We start from the raw sequence: 13,008 nt of genomic DNA on the forward strand, positions 1-13,008 counted from the left end.
GTGAGGAACTAGGTGAAAAATACATTTGCAGGTGTGAAGGCTCTAGATTGTAACTGGGGTGTGTGTAAGGTGTCCTAGATGCTCAAGGATTTGTAGGTGACTGGGGGGTGGCAGCAGGAAAAGTAATAAATATGGAAAAGTAATAAATAAAATGGGAAGTAAAAATGGAAAATAATAATGGAAAAAATTGAAAAATGGAAGTAAGCGTTGAACCACCCCGGTGCAAAGAAAGGAAGGTGCGGGAGGGAGGCACAAAACAATGGCAGACTGCCCCATGCAGTGCCTCACTTGGATGTGTCTGCAGTCTTGGAAGCTTGACTACCCTACGTTCTCCTACAAATGGACCTTGAGCTTGTTTGGAGGTTCTAGCAGGGGAGCGCAGCTACCGTATACCCTTGACCGATGAACGGTACGCCTCTATCGGGGAAGGTCGTCCTCTTCGACCGAGCGCGCAGCTTCGGGAGGGACGCACATGGAGCGGTGAGGGAGGAAGGGGACACCCGCCTAGCCAGCCAGATCAGCCGAATCAACCCTGGCGATCAATGGGGTGACAGATGTCGCAGCCAGATCGCCCTCACATCCGAAACAACCAGCCGTCCGCGGCGGTATATAAGGCTCCATAATTCCAGTCCTCTTCACCTCACGGTGATGCCGCCGCTGCTAGAAACTCGGGGATATACGCCACAGAAACACTTCTCGCTGCAGACAAAACGTTTATGGCTAAAATAGTTCGAAATTTTTTAGCGGCTTTAGGTTTTTTTTAATTAAGTGAGTCTCCCAGAAGCCTTCGCGAAAATATGCAAAGTAGACTCTTCCTATTGGCTGCTGTCCTGCTTGTCACCGCCTCGTAGCGCCGCGACTGGGAGCGGGGCGGGGCGGTGGCCGCCGCTGCTGGTGGGGCAGGTGGGTGCGCGGCGGCCTTCGGCTGGGCCCGGCCCGGCTCGGCTCGGCTCGGCTCGGCTCGGCTCGTTGTTTCCTCACGGGGTGGTGGCTGAGTGTGGGCGAGTGGTGCCCGCGGCCTGCGGGGGCCTGTGGCGGGAAGCACTGCTGCCTCGCTAGTTAAAAGTTGCGTAGGTGTGCTTGGGGGTTTTGTGTCCGGCCGGGAGGTGGCCTCACTAGTCACGGGCTGCTCGCCCTGGGCTCCACGGGCGCCCGTACAAGCAGGGCGCACCCCAGCGTTTCTCATCCCTTACGCGAGAGCTTGCTCTGTTCTGCTCTTTGCCTCCAAGTCCTCCCCCCCACCGCCAACTACCAGCACGGTGGCTCCCCCCATTTAACAGCATCAAACACCCTTCATCTCTTGTCTACAAGGCGCTTGTTGCGAGTGGAAGAGGTTGGAGTTGATGGCCCAGGACGCGCTGAGTAGGGGACTTTCCCCCCGGGTTGGTGCCAGGTGATGGTGGGTAGAAAAGAGCGGCTGCTGTTGGGCTGAGGGCTGCTGAAAGCAAACAGTGCAAATCTCACCCTGGAGTCCTGGATCTGCCGGATACGCCAGGCCCAGCTGGTCTCCTGGCCCTCTTCACCAATGTTCTTCTGGTCTGTGTGGCTAGCGTGGGAGCGGTGACTTCTTGCACAGGTATTTCCCCGTGCTAGCCCAGATGGCCATCATAAATCACAGGAAAGGAGTAAATTCAGATCCTTTTTTCCCAGTGTCCCATCTGCTGTTGAGATATCAGGCTGGAGGGAATGGCCAGCAGCCTAGCTGCGATCATGGCTCCTGGCTGCAAATTGCCGTTTTCCCTCCTGGTGAGAAGAGCAGGGATGGAGAGCACATCCCCAGGGTGCTCGCTTTTCATCAGATTTCAGTTGCTAAGTTGGACTTTCTCTTCCGATATTGCCCGGCAGGCTCAGTTTTAGGAACCAGAACGCTACAACTTGCCTCAAAGCTTGTTCATCCCCCTATATTTACAAGACAGGTATCCACCATGTCTTTACCTTTCGTTTACCTTTGCTGCTTTGATGTGCTCTTGTCGACAGTGGCTTATCTCCTGTGACGTGTCAGCTGGCCTGCTAGGAGCACGTCTTAGGAACGTGCGCTGAAGAAAAGTGGCTCTTCTGTTTTCTTTTTTTTTTTTTTTTTTTAAACTTAAGGTTAAATTCACCTTTTGCTTTTTTAATTCTTCTGTGAATTTAGCTGTATTACAAGCAGCTCTTGTTTCATTCTGTTCTTTCACGTAATTCACACTGATACTTTAGTCTTTTTTTCACTTTCTCATGCACTGTTATATTTACTAGCAGTGCAGATACTACTTTGCAACATTTTAGTTCCCAGTGACTTACCTAAGAAGAAATGGAGGCCACTAAGCAGACGTGAAGGGCCAAATAGCCTGTCTTATTTGAATTCCTGTGGTCAGATGCAGTCTCCTATTTTGTGGTCTGGTTTTGTGCTTGCTGGCTAACAAGCGGATTGCTTGCCTTGTGTGTGCTCAAGGTCTTTCAAAGGTCGCTTTTTCCCTCCGCTTATGAAGGAGCTCTTGCAACTTGGGCAACTGGAGGTTACTGTTTGCAGGCCAACAGCCTCTTTTCCAGGATTGCTTGACTGGAGTGACAAGAAATCTCTGTACACAGGGAAATCAGCTTTCAGTTTCAGCAAGGAGTTCTGCATATGAAATGCTAGTATGATGAAGTTTGATACTTCCTTGGCTTACGGCTTTACAGTGGAATCCAATTCCTGCTGAGACCTAGACACTAGTGTTTTCAAAAATAACAGTTAATAGCCTTGTTTATGAATCCATTCGAGAACTAAAATGCTGCTTACAAAAACATGGTGTATCTGATTAACTGAAAAATCTATAAAGTTTTGCTTAGCAACAGGGTTTATTAATAGAAAGAAATGTGACCAGGAGAAGGATAAATAGTGCAACAATCTGAATTTTTTTATTTCAGTCTGGTTTATTACAGAAGAAACTGGTCATTCTTTTGAAGTTTCTACTGATTCTGTATCACATCCTTACCCTGGATCACCACAGCTAGAAAGAGAAGTGAGAGGCTTTGAAAACATGTTCCCATAGTCACCTAAGTATGAGTAGAACTAATGTTTAGAGACTTCTGGCATTCTTTGATACAATGACTGCGAGATTTGAAAAACCTGTCTACTGCCTCTTCTCCCCTTTGATCAAAACTTGGCTTTCAGTGGTGATTGAGTAGCTCTAGTGCTAAAACTTACATTTTCTACAAATTTTAAGGATTTCCTTATAAATGACTTTATTTATTTCTCTTATCTCCTACTTAGCAACTTGATACTTACTTTTCCTGAATTTTAGGGGAATGAAAAGACAATGGAATACTGTGACTTGACTGTGCAGCAGTAAAACCAAATCAGTTTAGACTGAAACTTTGATGAAATGTTTTGTCAAAAATTAACTTAAATGTGAATGACTTGTGAACCATTATTCCAGCTTCCATCAGATTTTTGTATTATTATTAACTTATTATCTTTTATAACTATTTTAGGTAATGAGAAGTTTTAAGTCATGGCTGGGAAACCAAAGCTTTACTACTTTGACGGAAGAGGCAAGATGGAGTCAATTCGCTGGTTGTTAGCTGCAGCTGGGGTCGAGGTTTGTTTTTTGTGGTTTTAACTTTAAGCTGCACCTTGGTAAGCTTGGCTTTGAGGGAGAACACAGGTTATTAACCAAAAAAGAAACGACATCCCAAGACGTAGCAGTAAATGAGCATTAGCTATTCAGTATAAATAAACGCTCTTACTTGAGGCACACAAATTACAGCTTCAAGTTACATGTCTTCTGAGCCATGACACTGTAAACCAGTTTCTTGCTTAATACAAGAATGCATAATGCTTAATTAAGCATTCAATTACTGACCCAGAGCTGTTGAGCTGAATGATAGATGTGTTCCTGGCATAATAAGAATTATCTGCACCAAATAAAACAGCAACCAAGTTAGTTTCTTTAGTCCTTCTGTTTTCAGTTAGATGCTCACACACAGATTTTTATTTTATTTTTCACTCCACCGGCTGCATCCTCCACAATAAGCTATAGCACGAAATATATTTTGTTTTACTTGCATCATTTAGATGAGGCCTAACGGTGAAGTGAGCAAACTGACCCACATGTGTAGGGAAATTAGAAATCTCAGAGCAGGAAGAAAAATATTTGGGTAAACCAGAGAAGGAAGATATCACTTTAAAGTATTTTTTTGATGAGATATATTTACTTATTTGATATTTATCTTGATGATAAACTGATAATTCAGTTTGAGGACAGAAAGGACTAGTAGTTGCTCCAAGTGTCCTCTTTTATATAATAGGCTATTATACTTCACATGGTTACTCCTGTACTGAGCTGAGGGACACAAGTTTTTCAAAAAGACCACCAGTCTTTATTTGAAGGCCTTACAGAAAACGCAACTGGCTGCTTCTCTGCATTGTTTGTTCTTATGTTTTAATTCTTTCTCTCTTTTTTTTTTTTATTAAAAAAAACCACTCTTGACAGGTACCAATCATTACATTTTTGCTGAGATGTTCTTTTATCAGCTTTTCATCAGCAGAAACTTGGGTTCTCAATTTTAGACTCTGATCACACTTACTATGGTTGAACACTGGCACTGTATTTGTATGCCTAATCTTCTGGGGCTTCCCTAGTATAGCAGGTCTTAATTATTAACTTAAGTTGCACAGATGTTCTGAGAGAGGTTGACTGAGGAAGGATCCTTGGGAGTCCATAGCTAGGCACCTAGGGATTGATAAACTCAATCATTTTCTGGTCTCTACAGTCTACATTAGCTATAGACATGTATGGCACATGCAAACATATACATGTAGACAACTACATTTGGTGTCTTAATCTTGAACTGAATTCCTCTGCAAGTAGCACTAATTGGACCAGCCATCCTCAACCATATTGAATATAACTACTTCATTCTGATCACAGGCAATTATGTATCTTTTTCTTTCTCATCTAGTGAATAATTTATATTTAGGTGTCCTAAACGTGCTTCTGTACTAAACTTCTTACGGGGCATAGTACTTTTACGTTATTTTCTAAAAGCTTTGTTTTAAATTTCTAAGAATTTGTTCCTGTCTAGCTCCCAAATCAAAATATCCCACAGCAGAGCCTTTTTTTCCACATACCAGAAAGCATTTTAAGGTCAGCCTAGCCTGAATTGTTGACTATCTCACAGTAAATTGCCTGTTCAATGCCAAACAGTCCTCACTCCAGTTCTAACTGTTTTTCTGCTAGGGTTGCCTTTAGCAGTATTTGCCAGATGTGACTGCCCACGAGCTTTTGCCAGTGCTTCTGCCCTTGATATTTCTCCCTTTGAGCCATATAGACACAGTGGAAGGAACCACGACATATATTCTCTTCCTTTTATGATATTTATAAAGTTTATCTGTTCTAGAAATGCAAAAAGATGCAAGACACTTATTTCCTCCTCTTCTTCATTCTCTTTTGCCAGTTTGAAGAAGAGTTTTTAGAAACCCGAGAGCAGTATGAGAAGCTCCTGCAAGGTGAGTCCACATGAAACCTCAAGAAAAGTGTGACCAAACTTAGTCTCAGAGAAGACGTGTGAAGACAAGACTTTGAAGACTGTGGAACTTTCTTTCCACACAGCAGAGAGGGGAGTAAAACTGAGAGCTGAGAACAGCTGCAGAGGCCAGTTTTTTTCCCCGTATGTGGACAGATGAAATTGAAAATTACACGTGTCTTCAACCTGGAGAGTTTCCCAGGCCTCTGGGTTGTCCTGTTCTCTGTCTGTCTACGTGTCCCACGCGGTCTTACCCTGGGCTTCAGTAACTTGAAAAAACATATCCTAAAACTTCATCCAATGTCCTGATTTAGCCTAAGATACTGATTATAACAGAGAAATCTGGGAATCTGACATTTGCTTCAACTGTGTTTTAAATAATGGAACAGATTTTTTTTTTAATGTATTTAGAATTAGACACTTTTTACTCAGTTGATATGTTTAGTTGGATTGTCTCCAGTGTATTTCAATTTCAGCATAAAAGCTGCTGTACACAGTCCTGACTACAACTTCAGTGAAATTTTTTTCAAGCAAGGATGTTAATCCCCAATAATTGTGTTCTGCAGTTTAATTTGTCTGCACCATTGTAATTTTTGGTTTGCATAGGCGAACTCGAGTTTAATGTAATGACTATCCACAGCAAGCTCACCATATAAGTAATGATCTTCTGAAGACAGCAAGAAATCTGATGCGGAGTTACTAGATCCAGCAGAATAACGTGTGGCTTTCCCTTTAGGTGGATCCCTGCTGTTCCAGCAAGTGCCCATGGTGGAGATGGATGGGATGAAGATGGTGCAGACCAGAGCCATCCTCAGCTACATAGCAGCGAAGTACAACCTCTATGGGAAGGACCTGAAGGAGAGAGCCCTGTACTGTAACAGTACCACTCTTCTTAAATTTATTATAGTAGCTTAGATACATTTAGAATTAATTGCATACTTGCACACCCAGAGAATCACCTGTGTGCCTCAGTGACACACAGCTTGCAGTGAGTCTGACAGGCCACAGTTAGATGCAAGCCAACTGATTTGTTCTAATTAGATTATTTTTATCATATATGATATAAATATGATATCATATAAATATCCTATCACAATATTTATATAATTTATATTTTTTACATAAAAATATTTGAGGCAGGGTTTTATTGTGCTCTAGTAAAAGATTAACATAGCTTGACACAGGTATTCAAGAGGTGACTGGCATGTAAATGTTGAACTACTTTTATAATCAGAAAATGTTTTGCAAATCAATGCTTAGTTTTTAACTCTTAGCTGCAAAATAAGATCTGTCATTGACGTTATCTGTGATTGCATGATGTTTCACAGCACTGTAAAAACTGCATGGTTTAGGTCTTTGGGAGCTGGGGACAGAACAGCTAAATATTGTTGAAAAACTTCTGGTTTCATGTGAAATTAAATCCAGGTCTTGATGTGTCTGTGTGAAGGGAAAAAAAATGTGAATGGGCTATCTCAATGTGTAGCCTTAAGGAGGAAAACTAAGGGTCAAATAGAAAGATTCTAACTTTAATAGATACTTTACAATAAACTGCCATTAAATGGTGCAAATGGTTGGAAGAATTGGCTGCAGGAGGTTGGAAGAATTTAAGTCTTGCAGAAATATCTGATAGTTTTTTATTGCACATAACATGTCTAATCTTTACAGAGGTTTTTTCGAGAAGCTGTTGCGTGACAACAAAAGCTGCAATTAGTCTTATTACGCAGCAGAAACTTAAATCTCTTATGACATGGGATGGTTAGAAGACTTTGTTAGACTATTTCACTAGATATTTTATTCATATTCATGAGGACTTAATTTAAATTATAGTCTTGTCTGCAGTACAAGACCTGCTGTCAGAGCTCTGGAAGAATGGATAAAAGGGACAATCTGAAGAATTGTTGTACTAATAATTTAGCTAGATGCAGAACCTCGTACACTTCAAGTTTCCAGCCCCATTATTAATCTATTTGGCACCGCTTGGACTTTGACTGAAACCCTGAAGGGGGGATACATCCAGACAACAGCTGGGGATGACTTCTTGTGGTGCTGTGCGTTTCTTCGCTGATTCTGAAGTGATCTCTAACACTAAAACTAAACTTTTTTAACCTCTGTACGACCCTGTTTAATCATTCATAATGAAGCAAGGAAAGAGCCAGCAACACTACAAATATGAGTGAGACTCATTGTGACATATTTTTTTTTAACTGCAAAAATAATTTTCATAAAAGGGAGTGGGAAATTCGACTTTTGCTATCACAACACAAATCTAAGAAAACTCTGCTTATGAAGGTGCCTTCTTATTTAAGGTTTTTCTTTGCTTTGGTTTTAAGGATTGATATGTATGTTGGAGGAACTGATGACCTCATGGGCTTCATTTTGATGTTCCCGTTCTTATCAGCTGAGGATAAAGAGAAACAACGTGCTGTTATAGTTCAAAAGGCAACAAGCAGGTATTTCCCAGCATATGAAAAGGTATGTAGGAGGATCATTTCCTAACATTGTTCTAGAAGGATAACATCCCCCTGCACCACTGAGGGGGAGGAGATAGAGAAAATCGGTAGTGAAGTTGAGCCTGGGGAGAAGGGAGGGGGGTGGAAGGGATGTGTTTTAGAAATTAGCTTTTATTTCTCATTATCCTACTCTGATCTGATTGGTAATAAACTAATTTCCCCAAGTTAAGTCTGTTTTGCTCATGACCAGTAATTGATGAATGGTCTCTCCCTGCCCTTGTTGTCACCCACGAGCCTTTTGTTATATTTTCTGTCCCTTGTCCACCTGAGGAGGGGAATGATACAGCAACATTGATGGGTACCAGTTGTCCAGCCAGTGTCAACCCACCACAGTATCTTGCATTGCAAAGGCAATGCCATTTTAGAATAGCTAATTGTCAGCTTTGTTTAACATTTCAAATACATTTATATGTTGGTTTTTTTTTTTAATCACAGTAATGCACAGCTATTACTGCTGTCTTCTGGTCTGAGTGGTCTGCTGCTTAAGCCATGCTGGAATTTTTTTTTTCTAACTGATCCTTTGAGAGATAGGACCCAAGAGGTGTTCAAAATGGAAATTTATACACAGAAAAGATGATCTGGAATAAATAGCAGCTCTTCTGTTTTAAAGACTAAAGGGAAGACAGTTTCCCACTTAAATACCAGCTTTCCTATAGATGGCTGCCAGGGTTGATCCTGCCCTGGATTCTGCTTGTTGCATCCTAGTCCCAATGCTTCAGGCTGATCACCTCTCTTACATTCTTTATTCTCCCATTGAAGCTGTAACTACATACAGAAAAATTCAACATTTATTAGGCTGGAAAGGAGTGAATACCAAGGAGGTATCTAGCCCCGTAGTCCAGTACATGGGGTTACCTAGAGCTATAGGAAGAAAGGATGGTTAAGAGAAACCATGGGATTCTGGACTGCCGCAGTGAGGACCGCTCATAGATATGCCGTAAAATGATCGGTGACTGCAGGCACAAGGCCCACATCCCTCCAACTTTGTAGTACCCCTAGTTGCAAGGGAGAGAAAGGTGAAAAGGAGGCAGTAAATATTGTCAAAGAAGGGGTGCATGTGCATTTTGAAAACTTCAACCCCAGCTGGCTGTCCACAACTGAATGTTTTCATTTATGACGCTTCTAGGTTTTGAAAGACCATGGGCAGGATTTTCTTGTTGGCAACAATTTTAGCTGGGCAGATGTTCATCTTCTTGAAGCAATTTTAATGGTAGAAGAGAAGAAGTCAGACGTGCTCTCAGGCTTTCCTCAGTTACAGGTACCTTACACTAACAATACACTCATATGTCTGGAGATGATATTTCAAAGTCTGTTGTCACAAAACAAGAGCATTTGTCACTCCTTTTTCATTGTAGTCTTGCTCTTCTTGCTTTAGGAAGAACCTCATAATATGTTTCATCTAGGGAATCTTATTATTTTCTGAAGTAATCCCTGTACAGATTTGAAGAAATCCACCATCCCTTTTTTTTCCTCTCCCCTCACCAGTTCTGTGATATCTGTAAGCCTAAGATATTTTCTGGATCACACGAAGTGATTTGAGTATCTGAAACCACAGATAACTGTTTCTACTTCATCCCAAATCAATACAAGACATAAAGCTGTTTTATTACTGTTAAAATAACAAGGTTGGAGTGAGGGGGAGTAAAATTCATCTGTGGCTGAAACTATATTTCCTGTCTTGCCTCCACATATGATTTGTTAAAGGATGTTACACAAATCAGTAAAATTGTTTCTTCTTGTGGTACTTTGCATTCCTTAAATACCATGTGCTTACTGTTTTCCTTTTAGGCATTTAAAGCAAGGGTAAGCAGTATTCCCACAATCAAGAAATTTCTAGAACCGGGAAGCCAGAGAAAACCTGTTCCTGATGATAACTATGTGGAGACTGTGAGGAGAGTTCTCTGCATGTATTATGACATAAAAGCAAATTAGTGTGCCTGGCTAAAACAACAGCTGTGCTTGGTTTGCGAGAGTATCAGATTGCACATGTGCAGTTATACTGCAGAGGGAAGGTGAAGAGGTGTTTGAAATGAGTTTCACTGGGTACTATCTCATGTTCTCTCATACAAAACACAGTAGGCTGGTATCTTTTATAACATTTTACTACTAGCCTATTTTTTTTTTCTACATTCTTCTTGAGATTTTTCTGGTAATTTTATCAAGTGAAATGGCAGCAAGCATGCTGTCTGCCTGGAGACTTTTTGTAAGAAAGAAATGTGAGTTGCTGACTGACAGCTTCAGCATGTTCTGCTTCTTCTAAGGACTTTCTTCTGAGATCCAGATCAGATTTTTGAGTGATGATGGCTTCCAATTCAGGCCTTTATTGTTTTTAATATCACTGTAGGCAGATGAAACACGTGTTTTTTGAAGAAAGTAGGAGGGAGGTGTTTCTGTTGCCACTTCTATTGGACATAAGCGACTTGTCTGAAATGTCAACATTGTGACTTATACCTAAGCTGCACTTCTATTACTGAATTAGGAAACAATTTGACTGCCAAATCGCATTTTTGGTGTAACTGCTGTATCTAGAAGATCTGTTCTAATCAAATAAACTTTTTATTTCTATGTGGTCATGTTGTGTCATGAATGAAAGTTGGGGCTTGCAAACTTCATTTTTACTTTTCTTGGAGGATAAATTCTTTGTACTTGATATGAGGGGGATCCTTGTTAACCCGTATGACTCATGCAAAGGCATTTAATTTACATTTATAATCCAGAGAAGGGAAATGTGAATCAGAGATAGTAAACCATCCCTCAAACCTGATGTAGTTCCTGTCTAATGTCTAATACCTGCCAAACTCAAAGTGTTATTTCTTTTCCTCTATCTTTTTTTTTTTTTTTTAATCTATGATTTCATCAGATGACTTGACAAAGGAATTTCAAATGTTTTTAATCACTTTGATAAATGGCACTTACTATTTGAAAAGCTGCTCTGTAGGATGTTATCTTGGGGTTTCATATCTGTTATTTACAGTTTTATATTAATGATACAGATTACAAGAAAGACTTGTGCTCAATCCCTAATGACATTGTTTAATTCCTGCATTAGCTATGGGTTGAGAAATAAGATGCTGTTTAACCTTGGAATGCAGTGAGTACACTCATCTGATGTTTGATGAATCAGGTGCCCAGTTGAGAGCTCATCAATCTCTCCAGCTTCAGTACTACCAGTTCCCACACAACAAAACAAAGGTGTAACAGGAGTGTGTGTATCTTAACCCTAATTAAACAAACACACTAGTTATTTTTCTAATGCCATGGTACTTTCTTGTTAATAGTAACAGGTGCTAATATGAAGTAGGGCAGGGTTGAGGCTGAAGAACATACATCTCCAGGACCCAGGGATCATTTTTACCCTACAAAAGGGACAGAATAAGACTTCAGTATTTGGATAGTGTCCTGGTTTTCCTTGAAGCAAGAAGGATGCCTCTTTAAGTCAGAATACTGAAGACAAGTGTACAGGTTTGGGCCCCAAAGACTGATCTGTCTTTTCAGCTCATTCCTATGTAGAATATTAGGTATCTCCTCATTCAGGAGAGAAACATAGCCCCATTAATACTTTCCTAACATTTTTTATTTGTAGTTTTTATGGAAATGTAGCCACTGTTGTACATGTGCAATTTATAAAATGGTCCCTGGATGCAGAAAGAAACCTGAAATGTAGGTTTAGGTCATGCATATCTCCATCAACTCTGTACTGGAGCAAAACTGAGAAAAGTCATTAGTTTTTTAACTCCTGTAAACCTTTCGTGTCTGTCAAACTTCTGTGGATATTCCCAGGCAGGTTTGTCAGTTTCTGGCACTTCTGTGCTATCAATGAAAATAAAAATATCAATATAAATGACTGAGGTTATCAGTGGTAGAAGAGGAAGTGCCCTCCTTTCTCTCCAAGTTTCCCTTTCTGCAGGTAACTAAATCAAATAGTGATACTCCTGTATTCGTTCAAAGTTTTGAGGAAGACAAGTTAAAATGCTTGGCAGTTTTTTGCACTCTTGCAGAATGCAGAAGTAATCAAGTGAGGATGAGGAAATACAGCCAACAAAAGTGAAATACAAATAATAGAAAATGAAAAAGCAGAGCTGAGAAATGCATGTGAGAAGTGAAGTGCAGTCAGATTTATCTAAAAAAAATATTAGATAAATTACTTTTTATGCATGTGGTCCCAGTAAGAAAGACAGAGAAGGACTTTCACTTCCCCTGTCTTATAATAGATGGGAAATAAGACACTCAATTAAATTAAAAGCATCAAAATACAGGCAATGAAAGGCAACATTTTCACACTAAGATGGTGGAAACTATTGTTAGAGGATGTCATTGAGGCCAGGAATTTAAAAGGATGAAAGTGATATCAAGGATATAATAGCAAACGCTGTGAAATCTTTAAAGATACAGAACATTCAGGGGTCAAGCAGCTCCCTAGTGCTGAAAGATTAACTTGTGAAAGGCAGATTATCCCACTAATGATCATTGCCTAGTTTTATACCTTGCCTTGTAGACTTGTACCACCTGGCTTGCACCTACTTTTCTCTGAGGTTGTACTATCTACTCCTAGGAAACTTCCTCCTCCCTCATTATCAGCCCTGAGCCACCAACTAATGAAGGTGATTTCACAGGTTTGTGTTGGCTTGTCATTAGATCTTTTCCCACCCCTATTCTTAGAAGTTGTGTTGTTTTCAATTTTAGACTTTTAAAGCAAGAGTAAGCAACCTGGCCATAAATAAGAAGTTCCTCCAGACTGGCAGGCAATGAAAGCCGTCACCAGATGAAGAAGCTGTAGCATTAAAAAACAGATTTTTTTACCAGGAAATGAAGCCAGTCTCTATCTGCTGTCATTTTTCAACCCCTTCTCCTACTTAAACCTCCATTTTGTTCTTCTAGATTTGTACAATCTTATACATGCAACATGAACAAATGAATCTCATGCTGAAAACATAATTGGAGAGCAATCCAAGTTACATTTCACAAACTGTTATATGTTATCTGCAAGAAAGGTAAATGTAGAGTTAGAATG

General features: G+C 40.4%; 1 protein-coding gene across 3 annotated transcripts; it reads left to right on the forward strand.

Annotated features, from left to right (window-relative positions):
* Positions 1–841: 841 nt before the first annotated feature.
* LOC104361414 (glutathione S-transferase 3) lies at positions 842–10,562 on the forward strand. Of its 3 annotated transcripts, none has more exons than XM_042803608.1 (7): positions 842–903; positions 3,454–3,560; positions 5,419–5,470; positions 6,224–6,356; positions 7,818–7,959; positions 9,124–9,255; positions 9,786–10,562. In XM_042803608.1, exons 2-7 carry the CDS (start codon positions 3,474–3,476, stop codon positions 9,927–9,929), a joined length of 690 nt encoding a protein of 229 aa, XP_042659542.1. In that variant the 5' UTR covers positions 842–903; positions 3,454–3,473; the 3' UTR covers positions 9,930–10,562. The 3 variants fall into 3 exon arrangements, with proteins under 3 accessions (XP_042659542.1, XP_009965845.1, XP_032865864.1); XM_009967543.3 differs by lacking the exon at positions 842–903 and adding an exon at positions 1,209–1,576; XM_033009973.2 differs by lacking the exon at positions 842–903 and adding an exon at positions 1,896–1,916.
* The last annotated feature ends 2,446 nt before the right edge of the window (positions 10,563–13,008 follow it).

Source organism: Tyto alba, unplaced genomic scaffold (genome assembly GCF_018691265.1).
Source record: "Tyto alba isolate M040663 unplaced genomic scaffold, T.alba_DEE_v4.0 Super-Scaffold_40, whole genome shotgun sequence".
In the NCBI taxonomy this organism is placed as follows: domain Eukaryota; kingdom Metazoa; phylum Chordata; class Aves; order Strigiformes; family Tytonidae; genus Tyto; species Tyto alba.

Bases quoted from the DNA above. Each gene is read 5' to 3' on its own strand.
- LOC104361414 (XM_042803608.1), top strand. From the start codon at position 3,474: ATGGCTGGGAAACCAAAGCTTTACTACTTTGACGGAAGAGGCAAGATG. The intron at 3,561-5,418 runs GTTTGTTTTTTG...CTCTTTTGCCAG, and splicing joins TAGCTGCAGCTGGGGTCGAG to TTTGAAGAAGAGTTTTTAGA. The intron at 9,256-9,785 runs GTACCTTACACT...TTTTCCTTTTAG, and splicing joins CAGGCTTTCCTCAGTTACAG to GCATTTAAAGCAAGGGTAAG.